This window comes from Corvus cornix, chromosome 3 (assembly GCF_000738735.6).
Source record: "Corvus cornix cornix isolate S_Up_H32 chromosome 3, ASM73873v5, whole genome shotgun sequence".
NCBI classification, from domain to species: Eukaryota; Metazoa; Chordata; class Aves; order Passeriformes; family Corvidae; genus Corvus; species Corvus cornix.
This window is the reverse complement of record NC_047056.1, coordinates 93456413-93480865: the sequence shown is the minus strand read 5'-3', so window position 1 is coordinate 93480865 and position 24453 is coordinate 93456413. Positions and strand designations below refer to the sequence as shown.

The window sequence follows — 24453 nt, the reverse complement described above, 5'->3', positions numbered from 1 at the left end:
CCACCATTGAGAAGAAGAAGGGCCGGGGGAGATGTCGTGGTGACCATAATCTGTCTCTCTCTCTTTCTCCCCACCCCGTTCCTATTTCTACCTCTCCCTCTCACATTTGCTGTTAAATACAAGCCATATTATTGACTTTAGCATAATGTCTTTTAATTCAGGCAGTCATCTTTTAACAACTGGACCCTAATATTATTCCAATGGATCGTAACCTTAATTGATGTCAGGAGTGGGATCCTAACATTATTCCAGTGGAACATAATACCTTCCCAGGATGGCTTCTCTCTACTGCCAAAGAAAATGCTGCCTAGTTGGCTACCGCATCATGACAAACTGCACTCACACAACATTTTCTAATATTGTTCTTCAAAAATACACAAAGCTACCAACAGTTCTAACCAAAAATGATAAGACTTGTTTTCCTTCATTAATTTTGTAAGATTGCAAGCACGAACACCTTTTTCAATAACAGCGGTGCTGTGAGGAGGGAGGAGGGAGGTCTGAGGCCGGGTCCGCCTGTATCCCACAATGCTCCGCGGTGCTGTGAGGTGGGGGGAGTCTGTGGCTGGATCCGCCTGTATCCCACAATGCCCTGTGGCACTGTGAGGAGGGAGGGGGGAGGTCTGCGGCCGGGTCCGCCTGTATCCCACAATGCCCCGTGCCCTTCCCGCTCTCCCTCCCTCCCTCCCCCAGGCCCGGCGCTGCCATGCACCTGAGGCTCAGGTGGTAACGGTGGGGGGCGTGGCCGGGGGGCCGGGGGGGTGGGGGGAGGCCAATGGCGACAGGGGGAGGGGAGAGATGGGGGGCCCGGCCCTGGCGGGACCAATCAGGGGGCGCGGGGGGAGGCAGGATGGGGGAGGGGGCGCGGCAATGGCGGCGGGAGCACACGCGGTGACGTCACAGCGCGGCCTTGTCTTCCACCCCCCCTCCCCCCCTGCAGGTGCAGCCACGTGACTCCCAGAGCTGCCCTCCCCCACCAGTGCTCCCAGTAAGCGGCACCAGTGACCTCCCAGCGACCCCCCCCAGTGCTCCCAGTAACTCCCAGTGACCTCCCCCATGCTCCCTGGCCTCCCTCCCAGAGCTCCCATTGTCCCCAGAGCTCCCAGGAACCCTTTCTGGCGCTCCCAGTCTCCTCAGTCAGCCCTCCCAGTGCACCCAGTGCTCTCCTCTAATTCTCCCAGTTCGCCCATCGCCCCTTCCCAGTGCTCGCAGTCCCACTGGTGACCCTCCCAGTGCTCCCTCCCAGTGCCCCAGGGGCGTTCCCAGTCCCTCCAGTGCCTCCAGTCCTCCTTCCCATTGCTCCCAGTTGCTGTATCCATTTCCCAATCCCTCCTAGTCTCTCCAGTCCCTCTTTCTGTCTCTCCCAGTACCCGTATCCCTGCTCCCAATCCCTCCCAGTCTCTCCAGTCCCTCTTCCCGTCTCTCCCACTACCCGTATCCCTGCTCCCAATCCCTCCCAGTCTTTCCCCAACCCACCCAGTCCCTTCAGCCCCGCTCCCTGTCCCTCTAACCCCACTCCCAGTCCCTCCCAGTCCCTGCCCGTCCCCACATCCCCCTTCCCAGTGCACTCCAGTCCCTCCCAGTCCCTCTAACACTGCTCCCAGTCCTTCCCAGTCCCTCCCAGTCCCTGTGACCCTGCTCTCAGTGCTCCCCAGCGCCTCTAATTCCACTCCCAGCCCCTCTAACCCCACTCCCAGTCCCTCCTAGTGCCTCCCAGTCCCTCTAACCCCCCTCCCAGTCCCTCCCAGCACCCCCCAGTCCCTCTAACCCCACTCCCAGTCCTTCCCAGTGCCCCCCAGTCCCTCTAACCCCCCTCCCAGTCCCTCCCAGTACCTCCCAGCTCCCTGCCAGTGCTGGGCCATGTCGTCGTGAAACAGATTTAAATGAAACATAAGGATTTTAGTTATAGGCTAGCTGTGTTGAAATTAGTTAGAATAGGAGGGAATTGAGGCCTGGCTAAAGTTAATTAATAGTTAGGAGAGCTGGACTTGAAATGGTTTTCAAGATGTTAGTAATTGATTACTGAATAATTGATGATCTGTCACTTGTATGTTTGTTTAGCTGTGCTTAGAATGAGGAACAGAAACATTGATAAGTTAGTCTAGGGAACAGAGACAATTACCAATTTCCTCCCTCTGTGAGAACCGATCCAAAAGTCACGCAAAAGGAAATTTGGAGGTCACTAAAGTAATTAAGATTGTTAAAGTTCAAAAAGGCGAGAAAGGTCAAAATGAGGGAGATGAGCTTACTTCATCTGTCTGGGACCACTGACCCAATTCGAGACCACTGACTCAATTCAGAGAATACATTACACATGCTTAATGACATTTAATCTCATTTCCATACGAAGCAGAGAATGGGAAGTGTTAATGTTATGAATATACATTTATATTTTGGATATTCATAATTTTTGTAAATAAAAAGCTTTGTATTTGTTTGTATTGGGGCTCGGCGTTTTAGGGAGCTATCCCACGCAGTGCCTGGCGCCAAATAAACATACACTTTCTAACTTTAAACCGTTAGAGACTCTTTGTCCGTCTCAGTTGGATATCGATACTAGATCAATATTCGTATTTTAATAAATCAGTCGTGTGCGGAGGTGCTGCATTTCCAGCTGCAGGGGCACGAGGCAGTGGTGCTGTGCTCCATGACGTGGCTGCAGGCCGAGGACCATTTCTGCAATGTCACCATCGTGGCGCAGAGCCTGCCCTTCCGTGGCCGCCGCGTCATTCTGGATGCCTTCTCGCCCTTCCTGCGCGACCAGTTCCTGCTGAACCCCGCGGCTGAGCTGCGCATGTTGCAGGCCCACACCAACCCCGTGCTGGCTGACCTGCTGCTGTCCTGGTACACGGGCACCCTGGAGTTTGCCAGATGCGACCTGGTCAACTACCTGACGGCGGCCAGCTACCTGCAGATAGAGCACATGGTGGTGTGCTGCCACGGTGCGCTGGCCCGCTTCGTCCAGCTACCGCCAGCTGCCCCCACACAGCTGCCCGAGCCCGAGGAGGACGAGGACAAGGAGGATGAGGAGGATGTGGCGCCTGATGTGTACATCGTCAAGGTGGAGCCAGCCGCCACCCCGCACCGGTGCAGGGAGATGCGCGCATGGCCGGCCGTGGCCACAGCCAAGGCAGCCAGAGTGGCACAAGGAGGAGGAGTGGCGGCGGCGGCGGCCATGGCGGGGACGGCTGGGATGGCAGCGCAGGACCCCCTGTGTTCCCCCCAGCTGGGGGTGGGCAAGGCCTGCTACAGCCTGGCCAAGGATGGTGAGGGCGAGGGGCTGCTCATCTTCCCTGGTGGCAGTGGCGAGGAGCCGGTGGGCAGCGTGGGCACCGTGAGCTCCTTGGGGGCGGCTGTGGCAGGCACGGGACTGGTGGTGAGCACCCCATCGGCGTCATTGCGCTGCAGGAAGTGCAGGGAGGCGTTCCAGGGCGTGGAGAAGCTGGTGTTCCACATGCGCACCCTGCACTTCGTGTTCATGTGCCTGCACTGCGGGAAGCAGTGCAACCACAGCAGCAACTGGAACCAACACATGAACGTGCACCGCAGCGTGAAGTCGCACGGCTGTGGCATTTGCAGCAAGACATTCACGCAGAAATCCATGCTGCACAACCACCTGAACCTGCACAGTGGCGCGCGGCCCTACTGCTGCTCCTACTGTGACATGTGCTTCACCCACAAAGCCAGCCATCCGCCGCCACCTCAAGTAACAGCATGGCAAGACCACGGCCCAGAACATGCTGGAGACCAGGGCGGCTGAGGGGGGGGTCCTGCTGCGCTGACCCCCTTGGGAGGGGCCCCAGCGCAGCCCAGGGGGGACCCCCGGGGTCAGGGGGGATGAGCCCTGAGGAGCTGGGTCCTCTCCCAGACTAGGAGGGGGAGGCCCCTGGATGGCTGGGTGGGGAGTGACCCCTCTGGAGTGGTGGGGAGTGACCATTAGACGTCTGAATCCCTCCCTGACATGGAGGGGGTGACTCCCAGAATGATGGGGAACGACCTCAAAGTGAGGGGGAGTGACTTCCCCCAGAGCGGTGGGGAGTGACCACTGGACACTCGAGTCCGTCTTGGATGAAGAGGAGAGACCCCTGATCCCCCTGCCCTCCCCCCCCCCCCAAACTGACTGAGAATTATTCCTGGACACCTGAACCCCTCTTGGAGGGACCCAAATCCTTCCTGGAGGGAAGGGGAATGACCCCAAAATGACAGAAAATGACCCCAAAGTGGTGGGGAACCACCCCAGAACAATGGGGAATGACCCCAACACTATGGGGAACGATCCCAAAGTGATGGGGAACAACCCCAAAACGATGGGGAACTGTTGCAGGGCAGGTGGCAGTGGCCACTGCAGCAGATCCTTCAGAAGACTGGTAGACAGGCCTCCAGAACACAAAGTTCTGATTCTCACTCCATGGTTAGAGCGAGTTCCCATGTTCCTAGTGGTTCTTAGTTTTCATGTTTTAAGTTCATTGGTTCAGGAGTTCTCCACCCAGTTTTATGTACAAGTTCATGTTTATGTATTTCCCCTAGTTGGTTATGTATTAGTTCTGGAAAGTTCTCCCTTCTTCGATGCCCCATTGGTCTACTCATGTAATCTTCTCCCCTAAGTTATCCCCATTGGTTATTCCCCTGTTATCTCCTCCTCCTCAGTCGATCCCTGTTGGCGTCTCCTCCCCCTGCCATGTAGCCCTGGGAGAGGCGCCCTGAGGGCAGGCACGGGGTTTCCCTGCCCCTGGTCAGCCTCATTCCCAATTGGTTGGTTTGTGTTCCCCTGTGTGGGAAGGACCCTGGGGTCCCGTGACTGGAGGAGTTCCTGAGCAGAGCCCCAGCCATGCAGCTGGAGAAATAAACATCTCTGAAACATCTACCAAGAATCTGTCCATATATATTTCCTTTCCACGGGACTCCTGGTTTGATATATGCGTGTTACAGTAATCCCCGCTGCAGCAGATCCCCATTGGTTGTTTCCCTTTGTTCCACCCCCGTATAAAATGTTGCGCTTTCCCCTTTTTCCTGGTCTTTGTCCCTGGATCTTCCCCTGGCAATAAACCAGCTGGAAGCTACACAGAGACCCCTCTCTCATCCTTTGCCTCTGCCAACACCTTTACATCACCTTTATCTGGGGCTCACTCCTTGCGAAGGAGCCAGCTAGCTTTCCCTGCAAGCTGCAGCTAACTTCTGCCTGTTGCAGCTGACAGCTTTCCCTGCTTGCTGCAGCTGACCCTTGCCTGCAGCAGCAGAAGCCAAGGAGGTCTGCAGCTGGATGCTGTGCTGCCTTGGGCAGCCCCAACAGTGTCAAGGAATGACCCCAAAACGATGGGGAACAACCCCAAAGTGATGGGGGACGACCCCAAAGTGGTGGGGAGCAGTCCCTGGCCACCTGAGTCCCCCCCTGAAGGAGAGGGGACCCCTGCCTCAAACACCTGATGTGCCCCCCCAGACATCTGGGTGACAGATTTGGGGGTCCTGGTTTAAATTCCAGGTGGAAAAAGCCAACCTCCCTCTCTCCCCCTTTCCTCTAGAATGGTGATAATTTTTGAATTCTAGGGATTTCAGGCAAAAAACACAGGAACAAAGAATTCCGGCTCTGTCCCAGAATATGAATTTAAATACTCTGATAATGGATGGGCGAGGGGGGAGGGGGTGTTCCCTGCACCCCCCCCCAAAACCTGGACCCCCACCCTCCCTCTCACGATGGGTTTGGGGATCCCAGGCCCTTGGTGGACAATGGGGTGACTCCCACTGGACCCCCTCTAAAAATTGGTGTGGGCATGGCCTAAACATGGAGGGGGCTGGGCTTTGGTGGGGTGGGCAGGGCTTGGGGAGTGGGCAGAGACAAGCGGGGAGGACAAAGCAGGGCGGTGGGCGGAGCTTTGATCATAGAAGTTGTGGCCACACCCTCTTTTGGGCTGCATCATGAAGTCACTGTGCGCGGCGTGCTCAGGAGCGATGGAGGCGGTGAGGTCTGAGGGGGAAAATAGGACAGTTTTTAGGTGATTTTGAGGTTTTTTGAGGGGTTTTTGGGAGGTCCTGAGGGGCATGGGGAGCAAGGGGGGCTTTGTGCGGTGGGGGGAAGGGCGGGATCCTCTGGCAGGAGGGGCTCTCCCCTCACACCACGCTCTCACCCCCCCGTTGCGACCCTTGTGGTGGAGGTGGTGGGAGAGGCGGTGAGTGGCCCCCCCCCTTGGACCCCTCCTCGGATCCCCTTCAGGATACCCCTGACCCCCCCCTCGAGACCATCCTGACCCCCCCCCCCCAGCCCTCAAACCCCCCGACCCCTTTTCCTCCCTCCAGGGCTCCCCCCGGGCAACCTCTCCCCCTGTGATCCCCCCCTCCTAGCAGGACCACCCACTACGGGTGGTGGGGCGCCCCTGGATGAGGAGCACAGGGGGGTCCTCCTGGGGGGGGTAACCCCGGCGATGGGGAGGGGGTGCAGGGGACCCCTCCCGGCGGCAGCAGCACCTAGGGGCTGCCAGGTGAGGGGGGGTGGGGCATTTTGGGGGGGGTCTGGGGGTCCTGGGGAGGCTCAAGGCAGTCTTGGGGGTTCTTGGGGGTGGTTGAGAGGGATCTGGATGCATTGGGGGGGCCTGGGGGGTCTCATGCCTTTGGGGGGAGTCTCGGGGGGGGCCTTGGGGGGCTTTTGTAGAACTCAAGGGGGTCCTGGGGGGGGTCTATGGGGGTCTCACGCATTTGGGGGAGGGTCTGGGGGTCGATTTTGGATTTTAAGGAGTTCTGGCGGGGGCTCTGAGCTTTTTTGGGGGGGGGTGTCTCATATTTTCCCCCCCTTCCAGGCCACACCGCCAAGACCCTGCCAGACTCCCCGGGGCAGGGTGGGCGCTGGGGAGGTCCCAGCCTCACCCCCATGCCCCCTGCCCCTCTGGCCTCCCCCAGGTTTTAATGTGACAGGAGTAGCAGTCATTTAAGCAGCTTGCTTTTCCTGGTGGAGCCAGTTTTACCTTGTTTCACCTTGCTTTGAGATTTTGGGTTCCATCCCCACAGTGTTTTTAGAGTGTTTTCCTCAAAAATTTGTTTTATATGTCTAATATATTACTGTCAAATGGCTGTGGGAGTTTGTAGTTAGTCCTGAAGTACTGGCAAATAAGCTTTTGTCATTGAGTCTCCAAACCTAAAGATACTCAGCTCTGAACCTTATTGAATCAATTTCTATTTTACTAATTTGTAACATCTGAAGCATTTGTATTTTCCCAGACCGGGCAATCTCTGTTCATGTGCTGCCCTTGGCTGACGGGGTGACTGCACATAGCATTCCCTGAAGCTGACCAGTTCCTAAAGAGAAAGTCCACATTCACCAAGCCACCTCGGACAGCTCTCGTTTTTACCACCAATAAGATGGAGAATAACCTTGCAAACAGACTAATTAGCAGAAGCCTCTTTTCCTGTGATATCTTATTCCAGAGCCTGTAAATGTGCTGTTCACTGCAGACACCACGCTGCTGCCCTCTTAGATGCAACAGCTGAGTGTCACTCAGCTGTTATGGAAGCTGATATGGAAGGTCACACACTGCAGGTGCAGAAATAAACCATCTATCCAGCATAGCTGCCAGCCAAGGGACTGACTAAAGCTTAACTCATTGTGCACTGATATGGATTAGCACACACAAACAGCAGGGCAGAGCCTGACTTCCCTGTCAGCTACAACTGCCTTCATTTCCCAGTCCTGCTGGAGCACTGGAGAAAGGTGTGTGAGGACCTTCTACTCATTCTTGGCATAGCACAAGGTGTAATACCTCCCATCACAGAGATGTGCAGTGAGAGGAACCTCTTCTATATGTTTCAAAGCATATTGACAGGTCACAGGGACATACTGCATAACCTGACCTGCTGCAGAAAATCAGTTACTTTGAGTTCGTTGAATACATCTATTTTAGAAAATATTTAGAAAAATATTTTTATAACTGTGTAAGCAAAAAAAGTCTAATAAAATGCCGGGCAATTTTTTGAACTGTTAAGTATGTTTTTCATTGCTCACTGAATGTCTGACTTCAGATCCCAATATTGATTCGTATTGTGTATCGTATCCAACAGTGAGGGGTCCTAAATCAGATCTGGTCTGGTTTGGGGTATAAAATAAAAATAAATACATCTTTGTGAATGTCTCCTTTCAAATACTTCAGTACTCTTCTTAGTTCTTTCTGAATTCTCTGATTTTTTTCAGTCTAGAGCTAGATTTAGAAAGCTGAATTTATAATACAGACACCTTTAGCCTCTAGAAAGAGAAATGAGTCGAACTGTCTCATTCTGTAGGCTCCAAAAGAGCTGTTCAATTAAGACTGCCATTTAGGCAGTAACTGCCTATTGGATTGAAACCGGTAAAACTACATACAAAACTGCTGTCCAGTCCCTTATCAGGACTAATTGTTCCCTAGCAGAAATTCATGTTTATGTTGTGAAAATCTTTTTCTTCTTAAAACTTTCATTGGAAAATACTTATTTGTGAACTGAAACAACTGAAATTGGAATAGACAAGGTTCCAAGCTGATGCAGTGCTGGCTCATTGGCTCGAGCTCTGGTGTGCCCTCGGTCAGAGGGAATGCAGCGTCTCTTCTGCAACGCCCTTTAGAGACGTCTTCGGTGCGGGTAATGACGTAAGCTGGTCATGCGTGCTGGCTCCTCTACAGAGGAGGCACGTCAGGGAGCCGACGGTTTGGGCTTGCGTCCCCTGGAGGCAAAGGAAAAGAGAGGGGCTTCTGCTGTGGGTTCCAGCGGGGTTTATTAGCAGGAGGGTCCATGGACCAGAAGAGCCTCAAGAAGGGTTTTGCGCACAGTTTTATTGGGGGGTGGATCAAGGTGGGGAAAAGGAAAGCGACCAATAAGGTACCAGGAAAGGGGAGGATACAGCTTAACTTTAATCAATGGGGAAACAGGGAGGCGGGAATTACAACTGGGAGCCAATAGATAACTAAGTAACAGAGAATTTTCCAGAAGCGGGGAAGGCGGCTTGGGCCAAGGTGCCACCCAGGGGGATGCAACTTAAACTTCAGTGCTGCTCATGGATCCACCCTCGGATCAGCTACCTTGGGCGGGGAAATCCACCCAGGGGATGGCCTCAGCTGTATTTGATTGCCACAGCCCCAAAGGGGGCTGGGCCACTGCAACACCAAGCTGACCATAAAACTGTCTTTAATTAAGAATTGGTTGAACTCCAAATCCAGGGCATGTTTTTTCATCTGCGACACGCAAGGGAAACAGTTTTAAAGCCACATGCCTCTGTTGACATATAAGCATTTCACTAGAAAGAGCAAAGTGCTTCCTTCGTTTGTTCTAATTTCAAACCAGAGCAACACTAAAAAAACTACCTGATATGTAGCTCCTACACTGAGGTCATGGTGAGAGCCTGTACCTAGTTTCTGACCTGAAAAGATGTCACACATGTCCCTCTAGAGAGCAGGAAACTGCATGAGTGCTTCCTGTGGGTTTGAGCCTCAGATCACACTCTTGGCAACGGAGCAAAGACAAGTTGCCTTTACATTATTTGGGTTTTTTCCAGCTAATGGCCTATTTTCTATAACAGGGCAACTGAGCAGCTTTATAGAACTTCTGAACTGCAGTCAGAGGCACCATTATAGCTGCAGTTAGTGACAGCAGTGGGACAGAGGCCTGAAATTCAATACAACCTGTCACTGGCACACCTGCCCCAAGCTTCCAGTGTGCTCAGACAATCTTTGGAAAGCTGATGCTGCTATTCCATCGCTGCTGTTGTTTCAAAGCAGCTCACCCAAGCCTGTACATGTTGCACTCCTGCTCTGATTTAGTGTAGACATACCCCCATGGCTTGTTTGAATTTGTATCCCAGCCATGATTACAGCTGAGTAAAGCCAAGCACCTCGCACAGGTGTGACCTAAAATCATGCTGTGCTGGCACCAGGTGCTGCAGTTATCCTGACACAACTCTACCTGCTGGTAATCTGGTCTAGAGACAGAGCACCCTGGACTAAAGGACTGCTGAAGCCAACTGAAATGTGGCCTGAGCAGAGACTAAGGCTAAGCTGTCTAAATATGAGTGGTTACAGTGGGAGTTTATTCTGAGTAACAACCACTGACTGTCCCAGTGCTCACAAACTGTTCAGATGTTTTTACTGGAAATAACCAAGCAATATCTTTGACAAGGATTACTACTCTGCATTTTCTCACGTTCAGAATAAAATTCCAGAAGAACATCCCCATCCCATCCTTCCTTCTTTGCTTATAATTCAGTGAAAGAACACTCATTCGCCCTTCCATGTACAGCTCGTTAACTTGGTCATTTCTGGTGCCTTCCTGAGCCCTGGCATGTCTCAGGTGCTCAGGTCTCCTGCCACACGTAGAGCAGCTCTCCCTCTGGAGTGGCAGCCTCTGCTGGCCTGGGAAATGCAGAGCACGAGGCTTTGGCAAAGCTCCACAGGAAGGACTGCACACAAGGCAGAGAGCAGTGGACACTATTCACAGCTTGCTCTGTAGGGAGCAAACTGAGAACACAGACCCTGCTTGGGTAGGGGGAGGAATTTTTGCCAGGTAACCAAGAATGAGCCAAACCAGTTTACAACAAGAAAGTTGTTACAGCCAGAAAAGCACTGGTTAGGTGCAGAGGTATTTACTTCCCAACTTTTTGAGTCACATTCTAAAATTTTCATGGGGCTGAGAACGGCACCCCTTTCTATCCTCAGAGCCCCTCATTTCTCTACACTAAGATCCCACTCTTTTATTACCCTTTATTGCTACCTCCCTGAGCCCCACATTCCTGCCTCTTCAATTCCATATTCTTTGCGTCTGAAGACAATTCCTACCTACAAAAAAAGCAGGAATTCTTGGGCTGTGAATCACATATTCCATCTATGGAGGACGATGTCAACTTAGTGCATAAGTCCCTGAATGGAGGTTAACTCTCCCCCACCTGCCAGATGCAAACTCAGCACAGGGCCCCTTGCCCCTCTGTGCTGGATCCCAAAATGGCCATTGCCAGGCAATGACCCTGAGCTATGGGTTTAGGAGAAGAACTGGAGCACTCTCTAGAAAATTCCTAGGAATCACATAACCCCAAAAAAATGTGACTTTACAATCTTTTTTACCAATGGGGGAAGAATTTACTGGCATCAAGATTTAAACCCAGATGTTTCCATCAGGCACAATTTTTTGCATTCAATCACGACATTGAGTACCACCTACAGTTGTGTTAAATTAATGCACTTACAAACGGGCAGCATTCCTTACACATTTTCATTTACTTTGTAATATGCATTTACTTAGTTCCAGCAACACAACAATTCGCTCTGGCACCATTTCAGCTTAACAGTTCAAAAAGATTCAAATTTAGCTGATGGTAGATTTACAGCACAGTAATTTCTCCTGCCTTTTCCCTTTATGTCAGCCCCACTGGTGACCATGTACAGAGGCATACGGATGTGCCTACACATTCAAAGATTTCTTAACTGATAAGGTATTTAAAACTCAATAAAAATGAATTCTTGTTCCAAAATCCAGCAACTGGCCAGAGTCAAGTACATCTGATAAACCAGAAAAAGAGGCAGTCAGTAGGATTACCTGTACAAAGGTAAACACAAACTCTCTCAGTCCTGAGAGAATAAACTTCACATTCAATTTCCAAATGTACCCAGACTAATAAATTTCCGTAGAAAATCTTCTCAGGAACCCTCACTGAATAAGCATACACCAACCAACTGAGATATTTAATGACCAAACCAAATTAATTCACAAGTGTTGGGAAAAATATATGCAAATATTTCATAGTTTTGGCAAATATTTCATAGTTTTTGTTCAGCTAATAAAAAGTCAGGAAAAATATCTAAATAATTAAATATATAAATAATTTTTTCAATTTTTTTTCTCACAGAACAGCAGAAAATTGTGTAGAATTCAATGTGCCTTTAAGAAACATAAAACCAATAAAACATCCAAGTGCAGGAAGCTGCTGCAGCTCCTGGAGGAAGTGAAGTTTACCCTTCCGAAGCTGTGTCGTAAGCACAAGGTCGCAGTGGATGTTGGCTCTGCAGTTAAGACCTGCTGTTGCAGTTTTCCTGTACTGTGTGAAACATTAAACAGGCCCCCAGAGAGGGATCAACAGAAAAATGATTTTTTATTGAGGAGCATGAAGATGAGTGGAGTTAGATACATCACCCGCTTCTCTGTCTCTCACTGTGTCTGATGGTGAGTCACGTGGTGTAACAGAAGCAAGTCAATTAGTGGGGTAATTAACAAAACCATTGGTGCAGAGCACCCAGCAGTCACCCTTCAAGTGTCAGGAGTGTCCTTGGAGGGATGAGATGGACAATAAAGTAAAAGCAATCTTCATTTTAGAAAGCTGGGAACTTGTCCACCTTTAGCCTGAATTATCAAGCTAGACCTTGCACATGGTATGAGCCCAATTTTAGATCAGTTCTGCAGAAGGATGTTCCAGAGCTCCCTGGAATTCTGTGGAAGATGTACCAGCTCTGGAAGCAGCACTGTTTGTGCAGTGCTGCCAATCCATCTTCATTTCTCAAAGATCCCAAGAATGTATAAAACTGTTCTGATGGCTTCCTCAAACTAGTTGCAACTAGTCTTTCATGAGAGAAAAAAATAGGCCTTAATAAATCTAGTGTTTATGCAGAAAATAACTTCTCTCTTATTCAAGTTGTACCCTGGCTGATTCCAGAACTGGTCTGTGTTTGTGCTAAATGCACTGAGAGCTAATAAAAACTGTCTTGGATTAGAAATAGGACTCTTTATTCAGCATTCCAAATGGAAACACTGAGATGACTAAACAGTTCATTTAACATTCTGATTTTATTCAGAAGCATTATTTCCATTGTATGCATTTATGAACAGGCAAAACCCTCCATCCCACGATCATACAATATTGTTTTCATTGCTGTTTCATCCATACCAGCAAAAATGATCTCTTAAATGCAAATATCCACAATATATAGTGGAAATGGGTGTGCTCAGCTGGATCATGGTGTGCTCCCCCCATGCTGGGATACCAGAAGTACTCCATGCCATGGGTAGAGTCAAGGGAGTTTACTTGAACTTAGTCTAGAACTAGACTTTCATTTTGCATAAGTGCAGGTTTTTAGATCCATTTTTTTCATCTTCTTTTATGTTTATTGTAGCATCATTTCTGCCTGCACCCCTGTAGACAATCTTAATATTTCATGATAAATTTTCCAAGCAATCAATGCAGCCCATTTTTCTTCTCATTTATAGTGGTGTAAATAAGGGTGGCTTCAAAGTAGCAGCTGAAGCAATACATGTAGAAATGCAGCAGAAGTGACTGGAAAACACGTCCTCACAATTTGTAGCTGCTTGTAAACGAAGGAGTTTTGAATGTATATAGTTTAGAGCAGAAATCTTTGTCTCAACTGACAGCTCTGTCTCAAGTGACAGAATCACTGCTTATACTTCTGTACCAGTTTTGGGCAAATTTGGAAATATATCCTCTGAGAGAAGGCAGGTTACAACCATCCCTCCCCCACCAGGATCGGGGGGAAAAAAAAAAAATTCCTCGAAGGAAAGTGAAAGAGATAAAAACTATTTATTTAACAAACACACAGAAAAAGGATAATAATGCTAAATAATGAAACCTCTCACTGTGGAGAGAAGGACCTGGGAAAATTTCAGAGTCCTTCCATAGGTAGCCTTTCTCCTCCTCCTCGGAGCTGGGACGAGGTGGGCCCACCTCCAGGGCCTCCACCTTGGTGGAAAAAGTCCCGATGTGTTCTGATGTTGAAATAGTCCAAAAAAAGAAGGGAAAAAACGAAGTCCCAGGAAAACAAAAGTTCAACTCTCCAGAGGAAAAAGAGCTGAAAAAACTGGCCGAAAGCTGGCTGGAAAAAAAAAGCCGGCTGCTTCCTCCGGCTCCTGCCGCTGCTGGTAGAAGTAAGAGGAGTCTCTGTGTATATCTGTGTGTCCTTGAAACACTGCTTTGAAAGTTCTCTGGGTTTTTTCCCTCTCCCCCCTCTCAGGCTCAGTTTAAAGGCACAGAAAAGGCAAAAAATTCTGGGCATAGAGAAGCGATATGGGATACAACATCATAAAGTCACCCCAAGACCTCCTCCATAACCTGCAGGGGAACCTGTGCTCCCACACCTACAACACCTCTCCTCTTTCATCTCACACCTCTGTGTCAGCAAAGATGTTTTTCTCACTTTCTTTTTTCCTCACTCTCCTCTGCCAGGCAGCATTTTTTGCCCTTACATACGTTTCCCCCGAGGTGCCCCCGCCCCAGCTGTGGGCTCAGCCGCGCCCTGCGGTGGGCGGTTGGATCCGGCTGGAACCGGCTGTGTCTGGCTGGGGCAGCCCGGCCTCCCCTCACAGAGCCCCCGCAGGCCCCCTTGTGACACCACCTTGACACATAAACACAATGAATTTGAAAACTGTAGTCCACTTTCTTTTGGAGAGTGTCTGGATTAGAAATAATAATGAAAAAAAAACACCAAAATCAAGCCCTAACTTCCCTCTATCCCCCTTTTTTGTGCTAGTTGTTCTTGCAAAATATTTCAATTGCTATTTCAAAGCTCTCTGTGTAGGTCAGAGTTGACCCAAGATGCCATTATGCTTTGGGGAACCCTTGCACCACAACTATTCCCAATGTATTCACTATGTAGAAATATTGATCTGAGTTATCAGAAGTGTTAGACTTTTTCAATCTTCATAACTCACATTTCACTGCAGTTAGGACAGGGAACACCTGAAAATCCTGAAGTAATTTTGTTTAAACAGAATAGTCTGTACTTGTGACAAAGAGTTCAAATATTTTCTCAGACCACAGATTGAGATGTTTGAAGCATATAGAACTCGTCTTCATATAGATTTTATTTTTTTCTTTTTTTTTTTTTTTAATGAATAGCTCTTTTTAAGCCACACACATAGAAAAGTGTGCTTTATTATAATTTGGGAAGAACTGCAACCTATTTATGGTAAATAATGCATTGTCATTGTCGTGTTGCTCTAATAATTTTATCACCAAAATTACTTTCTAGTGATGAAATTGTGTGATACATCAGTAAAATGCCCCTATTGTGGTTATATGTTTATCTTTAATATAGTATCAGTGGCATAAACACATTCTGAGGGTTCAAGCTTAAACAGAAATAAATGATAGCATAATACAAATAAGTTTATATTAGACATGTATATATATTTCATTTAAATGAGTTTCATTTTGATTCATTTAAGTAAAGCATTTGGAAGAGAACAGATTTGTATGCAAGGGGCTATTGTCTTCATAATAACAGCAATAATGATTCAGATTTTAACAGCTGCATGAAAGTCTATGCTTTTATTAAAGTGCATGAAAGAAATTCTTTCAGTGGAGCAGCTCCAGCAAAAAAAAATATATTGAAGGGAAAGTACCAAACAGCTTGATGGCTTCCTATTAATGGAAGTTTTAGGAAATTATATATCCTGAGATACAATAGCTGAACTTTATGTGTATACATACAAATATGCGCGTACACAAGTTTCGATAGAACAAAACTTTGTGTATGTGTGTGCAAGTGTGTGTATGTGTGACAACAGCTTGCATATTAAAACTGTATAAATCCTTCCATTTAATCTTTATGGCTCTCTGCTTTAGCTTTTAGAAATCAGTTTGTTAGATTAATTCTCTGGCCAGAAAATATCATTTTGAAGTGATTTAGCAATCCGCTCAGATTGCAAGAAAAATACATCTTCCTTCCATATAAGTTTTTAAACTTTTCTTAGCAGCACCAGAGACCGAACAGAAAGTGATCAAGACAGGAAATGGACAGGAAAATATCCCTTAATGTAACCAAATGTCTGTTGGGGAACAGAGGAAAACTTGTTGTCTTTTAAAAAGTTATAACTGCCTTAAGACTATACACAGCCTGTCTGTTGTTTAATCACCCAACATTCAATGTAATATCTTCTAAATATACTGGTAACATTAGGAAAGATAAAAAACTAATTTGGAGAGGCGTTTTTTATGTTGATTATATTTACATATCCTGATTGATGCAGGACCTTGCTAAGTATGTAGCAGACTATATTGATAACACACATTTTTGTATATAACGATAGCTACCCATTGCCTGAGAATGAGAGCTGTTTAACAAAGGAAACACCATTAAAAGAAGTCATCTGTATGATAATAGAGACACATATACACTCATTTGATTGTGAACTAATCAGAAAATTCTAAAGTCCCAAATGTTTAACCTTTCAAACACAAGACCTGTGTTTCCCTTTTTCTTGGTAAAAGTTTATGCTCTGCTCTTAGCATGGGATAAAAAATACCCCATCAATTCACAATTCAAGTTAAATCTTCAAAAGGTGTTCATACTAATAAAGTCATGGCAGAAAAGAACGACCCTGCAAAGTTGTTCAGTCTATCTATTTCATACCAAGGCAGGCTCAGTCTAAAGAGACAGCTGTCTAACCTGACCTTAAAGATGTTCAGATTTCAGTCTTTCCTGGTAATTCAGTGCTTCTGAAAACTCAGCTTTACAGAGGTTATTAATAATTGTACCTGAACTTTCATACCGTGATCTAAATATTTGGTGCTGTTCATTGTGTGAAGACTATTATAATGCCATCTCTGGAAAAAAAATTTAAGTTCAATTTATTGACAAAAAATTTCGAGGGTTGTTTTTCTCTTAGGTCATTCCTTTTTATGCCTGATCATTCTCACAGCTGTCTTCAGAATCCCACTGGTACACATCTTTCTTAACCACAATAACCCAAACTGACCACCATATGCTAGCTAAAACCTCAGTAATGTTGAAAATCATTGATGGATTATTCACATTTCATGTGAGTTAAACTGGTATTTAAATATGTCAAAATGATATTTGCCTTTTGCACAGGGCATGACATTGGTAGCTCCTGTTCAGCTTGTGATCTATTTGCTTAAGGTCAATATCAGAACAAGAGCTCCCTACCCCATTGTTTCCCATCATATGTTCATTCAATTGACCACTGCAATCTAAATAAAATACTTTGCACTTGATCCTTATCAATTCTATCTTATTCTCTAAAAGGTCATGTAAGGACGTGGAAGATGAGATTTTGCAATGTATTTACTCCTATAAAGGAATAGCGTGGGTCATAAAAACATAAGGTATAAACACAAGGTTAAAGCAGCTGAGAATATATGACATAAATGTCACAGAAAAATGTTACAGAAATAAAGTAGTCAGTCTGTACCATCCCAAATACTATGTGGAAAACATATCAATGAAATAAACACTTTTGATATGGATTCAAGACAGAACTTAAGAATTCAGTGAATAATGTAAATATATAGTCAGATTGTCATAAAAGTCTGAAAGTTGTATACCTATATAATCTGCAAAAGAGATAACCTGGACAGCAGCATGAAACAAATCTTCCCAGGGCAGAGGTGGCACACAGCAGTAAGTGAGTAGGAACTGACAAGGCAGAAGGGACTGATCTAGGGCTCAAACTTCAAATGAAGCCAAAGACAAGGGAGCTCACATTTCAACTTTAACCAACCCATAGTACAAAGGAAACTATGCCTTGGAGAACTGATTCTCTTCTTGCCTTTGATTTACAGATGTCTTGGCTGACATCTGTAGGCTGGACTTTCAAGGACTGGCCATTGAGCATGTAGTATGCATTTGCCAAATAAAACAGAAAAATGGTGATACTTTCCTTCATTCCTGAGTGGCTAAATATTGTCAGAGAATCAGTTCAAGAAAAACATTTCTGAAACAAAGACTATAAAATCAGTCTCAATGCCCTTTAATTTTAACTGCATGGTTGCATGCTTGCCAGCCCAAATAACCTTATTACTCAGTGAAAGCCCCACAGTAGCTTTTTTCTTTTTTTTTTATGTAGCAAATAATCTTCCAAAATGCACAGTTCATTCAAGTGAGTGTTGACTTTAGTACTTATGTTTTTTGATCTGCAGACTCCAATATATTTACCTAAAGGACCTGACTACTTTCAGTAATGTTACAGGTCGCCCATTAACTTTGTGAGGTAGTTATGTAATTACATTATCCTGAGGATGACAAGAAAGAATGCTAATTGTATCAGCTCATTAAATCTGTTTTAAAATAGGTGACACCAGATATTCTGAAGGAAAATATATGTTCTAGCTATCTTTTTTTAGGTTTTTTGCTACTGCCATAGTTGCCCAGGGACCAAAGAGAAATCTGAAGAAATTTATATTACTTAAGATAGGTCAATGAAAATTAATAGCTTTTGTTCTGCTGTTCTCAACTGAAAACAGAAGTAAAAAAAAATTGAAGAACATGATGGAAAAATGCAACTTTTTTTATAAAATTCCATATATGAGTTTAATCTTGATGTCTACAAAATGTAGTATCTGTAACTGAAAATTTATAATTTGGATAAAGACAATTTGAAAAAAGGAGATTTATAATAACCTCAAAAAGACTTATCAAAAGTAATGAAAGGACAGTAGTGTAAAGGAAAACTGAAGATAGTTTCAGAAATTTTGAAGGCTGCTGTACAGAAGACAAGTTAGTTTCAGTTAATCACAACAGTAAACTTTAATAGCTTTTATATACATAACCTATTTGCAATGGTGCCCTTTCAGCTGCTGCCTGTGATTATACTCTGATTTTTGCTGATGCATAATTTCTTGTGGCTATGGACCAAGTAGAGTATGAATTTTATCTACTTTTGTTAGATTCAAGAAATAAAAATGTTTTTAGATGGAATTCTGCAATTCACCTAAACAAAGCCATAACTTAAATCATACAAATGTTCCCAGGAAGTTAGTAAAAATGCTAGCTTCATGCAAAATACTGTTCTTTAGTCCCTCAAAAAACCATGTAAATTCTATCAAATTTTGATTGTGACTATAAATTAAATTAAGATTAAATAGGAGTAGCTATATCACAGTAGAAAAATATTGTTTTTATCAGTTCCTTTAGCTGATACAGAAAGGCACAATCCTGGATGAAAATTTTTACAGAAGTGTTTTCTTCTCAAAAATGCTATGAAATGCTTATTTTTACAGCATCTTTCACAGAATAATTGTCAGAACATATAATTTGGATTTTGATTTGTTCAGTAATGTGCCATTATATACTTTCAAGACAATTAATTTTATATAGAATTTAATTTTGTCATTATCTATTTACACTTATTGTAAACCAAAATGCTATATAGCAAACATCATAAATATTTTGAAGTATTTAATTGCACATTTATTGCAACATTTTCATTATTTTCTATTGCATCTATAGAAAAAATTATAAAAATTAAATATTTCTGTATTTTTAAATGAAATTTCATTGTTTCTAATTTTTAAAAATAATCTCTTTTAAATACATTAAAATTTCTCTGTTTGTTGACTGAAAAAATAATAGCTTTTTACCTTGAATGGTAAGAGTTATTATACCCTGCAAAGAGTATCCCCTTTTAATGTGTGCCTTCTGTTAATAATGATTAGTTTCAAAGAATATGTCAGGCAGAAAGGTGGTTAGAAGAAAGTGGGAAGAGGTGTTAAGGAATGAGGGGGGAAGGGAAGAGGGAAGGAGAGGAGGTAAGGGCAGGACAATGTAGGGCAGGGAAGGGAAGGACGAATTTTTTACCAGGTTGAGCTGAACAATTTTTGTACTAGATAAAAAAATAGGTTTCTTATTTTAGTCCTTTTTCTTAGGTATTACTCTGGCCAAAACTCTGAGTAGACTGTTATGAAAGTCTTCCCCATTACCAATTAATATGTTTGTATTTGCAGTGCATATTCATTGTTTCACAATCTGAGAACAACAGAAAAATATTTCTATCTCACTAAGGACTTTGAAACATGAAATTTTTGAAAGTAATGTCTGGTCTGCCTTTTGTTTTTTATGTAACTGAATCTCAGCCTTGGAAGAACATTATATCTTGCAGGCAGTCTTTTAGGCTAGAAGTCTAGCTCCTATTTAAGGAGTCTAGAAGTGGTACCATTTTGAAGAGCCTCTTCCTTCCTTCTTGCCCTTATTATTGCATTTCAAGCCAAGATATTTCACCTGTGGTTTCTTTTCCTATGTATTACTTTAAATCCATGTAACAGTTTTGTTTTTCTTTTTCCTAGTCTGGATTACTTCTGGTGAGAGCACAGATTTTGTTCTGGCATGGTATGTGTATGTATGTGTATGTGTAAGGCATGTATGTGTAAGGCATGGTATGCTCAGGACAGGACTGTACAGCAGCATCATATGGTCTTAAGGGCGCTTGAAGTGATTATTTTTTTAGTTCACTTTTAGAAATAGTTCTATCTTACTTGAAATTGTATTTCTTCATCATAGGGATAGAGAGTTAGTAGCTGTTTTTCCAGTGATTGTAGTTTGTTGGAATGCTGACTCGGTTAGCAGAGAACTTGATTTCTTTCAAAATCCATTTTTTTCTCTAAAGAGTTTTAAATAATTAGAATCCTTACTTCATATCTTGGAAAATATGTTCACGATTATTGAGAGTAAAATGCAGAAGGCCATAGCAGAGCCTTCTCCTTCATAACCTGCCAAGGATGAAGATTGCAAAATTACAGAACTGTAATGTCTTTCATTAGCTCCACACAAGGGCAGTGGAGGGCAGCACTGCCTAAAATGCCAGTCAGAAATGAGGCCTAACTCAGGAAAAATAAATCCATAAAATTCCCCATAATAGGTTTTCTGTGACCAGTGGTGGTAAAGATGCTAAAATTGTGGGTAAAAAATTGTATTGCTACCAGTGGCGATGTCTTTCACTCAACCTCAAAGAAATAATAAATATTCACCCCTGTGCCCTAAAATAATTCTTTTTTTCGTATAAAAACTAAGCTAAATAAAAGCAGATGGCCTTGGAGAGAACTGTGTTTTCTCAACTGCTTTGTGTACTGATTCTTATTACATTTTTCCTTTTTTCAATTACTCCTCAATTGTATCATTGTGCCAAATATCATAAGAAATTCGACTACTTTTCAAAAGGGTCCAGAAAAGTTCTCATCCTTCTCAAATTTAGCCATGGAAAAAATATCTCCATTAGGGCATCCATTCCATCCTAAAAATGAAGCCTTAAATAGATAAGAGGAAGTATTTTGTAGAAGATGGTGTCTGTCTCTGTTGATCTAGTATCAAATAAGCAGTACAGAAAACACCTGAATTTTAGAAGGCTAAAGTTAGATCATAGATGCATAATATAATTCAGAGAGGAAGTTGTCCTGGTTTTGGCTAGGGTAGAGTAAATTATCTTCTCAGTAGCTGCTAAAGTGCTGGGTTTTGGATTTAGTATGATTCTGGTGTTGCTACCACAGTCATGTTTTAGTTGTTATTAGTAGTGTTTATTCTAAATCAAGGACTTTTCAGTATCCCATGCTCTGCCAGAAAGCAGGCATACAGGAAGCTGGGAGGAAGCATAGCCAGGACAGCTGATATTCCGTTCCACTGAACATCATACTCATCATATAAACTGGGGGCAGTTGGCCAGAAGGACCTGATCACTGCTTGGAGATCAGCTGGACATTAGTCAGTGTGTAAGGAACAATTATATTGTATATCACTTGTTTCTCTTGGGTTTTCTTTCTCATTCCCTCTCTCTCTCTCTCCTTCTCTCTCTCTCTCTCTCTCTGTCTCTCTCTGCCCCTCCCCCCTTCAGTAGCAGTAATAGTAGTAGTACTAAAATTTGTATTTTTATCATTCATACTATTGTATTTTATGTCAATTATTAAACTGTTCTTATCTGGAGCCTTGAGTTTAAAATTTTCTTTCTGATTCTCCTCCTCATTCCAGCACAATGGAGGGCTCCATGGTACTTAGTTGCTGACTGGGGTTAAACCATGACAGAAGTGTTGAAGGTCATGTTGGATGGGGCTTTGTGCAACCTTAACTAGTGAAAGATGTCCCTGTCTATGGCAGAAGGGCTGGAACTAGATCAGCTTCAGAGGTCCCTTACAACACAAAATGTTCCATGATTCTAAACAAAACACCTTCAGTATTGTCTATCAGTGTCCAAAAGAGTCTGCAAGATCTAGGTAACACTACCAGATGCTATTTTTTTACTATGCATTGTGTGAAGAAGTTTTTTTTCTCTTTGTTTTGAATATAGAGTCTGGTGATTTTATTTGATACATTCTGTTCTTTTACTTAATAGAGACAGCTGTTGTCTGTTGACCTTAATATGAGGATATTAAAAACTTCTATCATACCCCTTGCTGCTCTGTACTTGTTTCTTTTCTAGATCAGTGGTCCTGATTATATTCTCATGAAAACTAAGCTATACCTTCAATCACCTGTGAGGTCTCTTTGTTATCAGTTTCTACTATATGTCTTTTGAACTGGAATTACAGAGCTGCATTGGATATTCAATATTCATTTATACTGTGAATTAATAGTTAGAGATAATGATGTCTTACTTTAATATCTAGCCTGCTGTGTTTCTCACCTGCAACCAAAGACACCAACATATTTTTCAAATCTTGTCTTGAAGTACCTAACTGTCTCTGAAACTTAGACTATAGAATGTCAAAACTGATTTTTAAAATGGAATGAAAAATATTGGGCAATTCTAAAACTGTTTCCTCACTTTTTCTAAATGTCAGAAATAAAGTGTAGTGTATTAACTAGCTTATTTGAGGAAATCCATGCCTAGAGCATTAGGGACTATCCATTTACATTGTACTGTAAGAAATTAACTTTTTATAAAGGCACTCAGTGTGTCCTAGTTGTGAAGCAATTCTCTGCATTTTCAGAGTCAAACACTTCATGTAGAGGAATCCACACAGTATCCACACAGGGAGTTTTTGGGAAATAATGCCTGTACTATTAAAGAACAGTTTAGCTTACTGAGCAATTTCCTCCTCACATTGGCAGTCCCTTTGATACCCGAGCAGTATGGTAGACAAAGAATAACAACCCTTGTTTGTTCTACACAGAATATCAGATAAGCCACTGTGATCACAGGTGACTTCTCTGACCGTACTTTTTCAAAAAGACTGTTTCTGGTAACTTGATGACATTTTTAGCAAGTTCTTCACTTCTTAAGCAACTATTTTTGACAAACCCAGTGTAAAGCTTTATGTGTCTCTAAACACAGAAGTTAATCCACAGTTGATGAAAAGCATTTGAGGATCTAATCTTTGTATTTGCATGTATGAACTGATACTGGCTATGTCTAATCCTCCTCTTAATAATTTTGGTGAAAGAAAACTTTGATCTCAAGTCTTGAATATAAATTTTGGGTAATAATTTTACTTTTTTTTCCCTTTAGATAATTTTGATTGTGCCAACAAGCAAGATATTAACTGGAATGATCTACAAGTTTTATTTAATAATTTATTGGAAGCATTTTTTAAAATACTTAAGATATAACATAAGCAAACATAAGCCAACAGATTTTAGGAACTGTAAGTTAATAAGTGAGCAAAAAGCTTGTGCTAGTTCTGGATGGTGTAGGGTTCATTTTCTTCAGACTAGATCATATGGGCTGTGCTTTGGATGTCTTGAAAATGTATTGATAATATAGCAGTGTTTTTGTCATTGCTGATTGGAGTTTGCACAGCATCTGAGCATTTTCTGTTCCTTATTCTGCCGCACTGGCCAAGGGGCTGGGGGTACATGTGAAGCTGGGAAGAGACACAACTAGAACAGCTGACCCAAACTGACCCATGCCACGTGACATCATCCTCAACATATAAAACTGGGGGAAGAAGGAGGAAGGGGGGAATATTTGGAGTGGTGGTGTTTGGTTTCCCAAGTCGCCATTATGTGTGACAGGGCCCTGCTCTCCTGGAGATGGCTGAACACCTGCCTGACATGGGAAGCAGTGAATTAATTCCTTGTTTTACTTCACTTGTGTGCATGGCTTTTGCCCTACCTACTAAATTGACTTTATCTCAACTCATGGGTTTTCTCTCTTTTACTCTTCCAAATGTCTCCATGATCCTGCTGGTGTGGAAGTGAGTGAGCAGTTGTGGGGCGCTTTGTTGCTGACTGTGATTGCTTGCTGAGGGGTTAAGCCATGGCAAAGTTCCTATCAAGTCTAGCCCTACTTTCATGCATAAATACATTGTCTTTAAATTGTAATACTTTTATCTAATTAATAATGTGCTTTTCTACCAGGTTTCTCGCTAAAACTTTAAAAGTATTCGGGACCTTATTTTGTATATCAAGAAGTGCTTCCTGAATGCTATTACTTTGTTTTAACTTAGAGAAGTCTTCAAACCTTTCTGGAACTGGATTAATAAATCAAACATTGTATGCACTACAGTATAAAAAAAAACCCAATTAACAAAGGCAAATGGCTTGGCAGCTGAAATAACATAAACATTCCCTGAAAAAAATCTGGCATTATATAGAATAGTTTCAATGAGTAAAAAATTCTCTTTAATCCCTACTGTACAGCCATTTCAATGCACTCAATCATGAACACTCCAATAAACAACAAGGATCACAGGAAATTTTCTGAAAAAAATCAAGGTCAAATTTGTTCCTTAAGATCTGTATTGAAAATTCCTGTTTAATCTAAAAGGAAACATTTCATTTTCAT

General features: G+C 43.9%; 1 protein-coding gene across 1 annotated transcript; it reads left to right on the top strand.

Annotated features, from left to right (window-relative positions):
• Positions 1–870: 870 nt before the first annotated feature.
• On the top strand, positions 871–3760 carry LOC109144810 (zinc finger and BTB domain-containing protein 12). Its single transcript, XM_039568609.1, has 2 exons — positions 871–891; positions 2588–3760. Exons 1-2 carry the CDS (start codon positions 871–873, stop codon positions 3758–3760), a joined length of 1194 nt encoding a protein of 397 aa, XP_039424543.1.
• Positions 3761–24453: the final 20693 nt, after the last annotated feature.

What these genes read in the sequence shown, in the direction of transcription:
- LOC109144810 (XM_039568609.1), top strand. Translation starts at nt 871, where the DNA reads ATGGCGGCGGGAGCACACGCG. An exon ending in TGGCGGCGGGAGCACACGCG is followed by an intron (nt 892 to 2,587) that starts GTGACGTCACAG and finishes TTAATAAATCAG; the next exon opens with TCGTGTGCGGAGGTGCTGCA.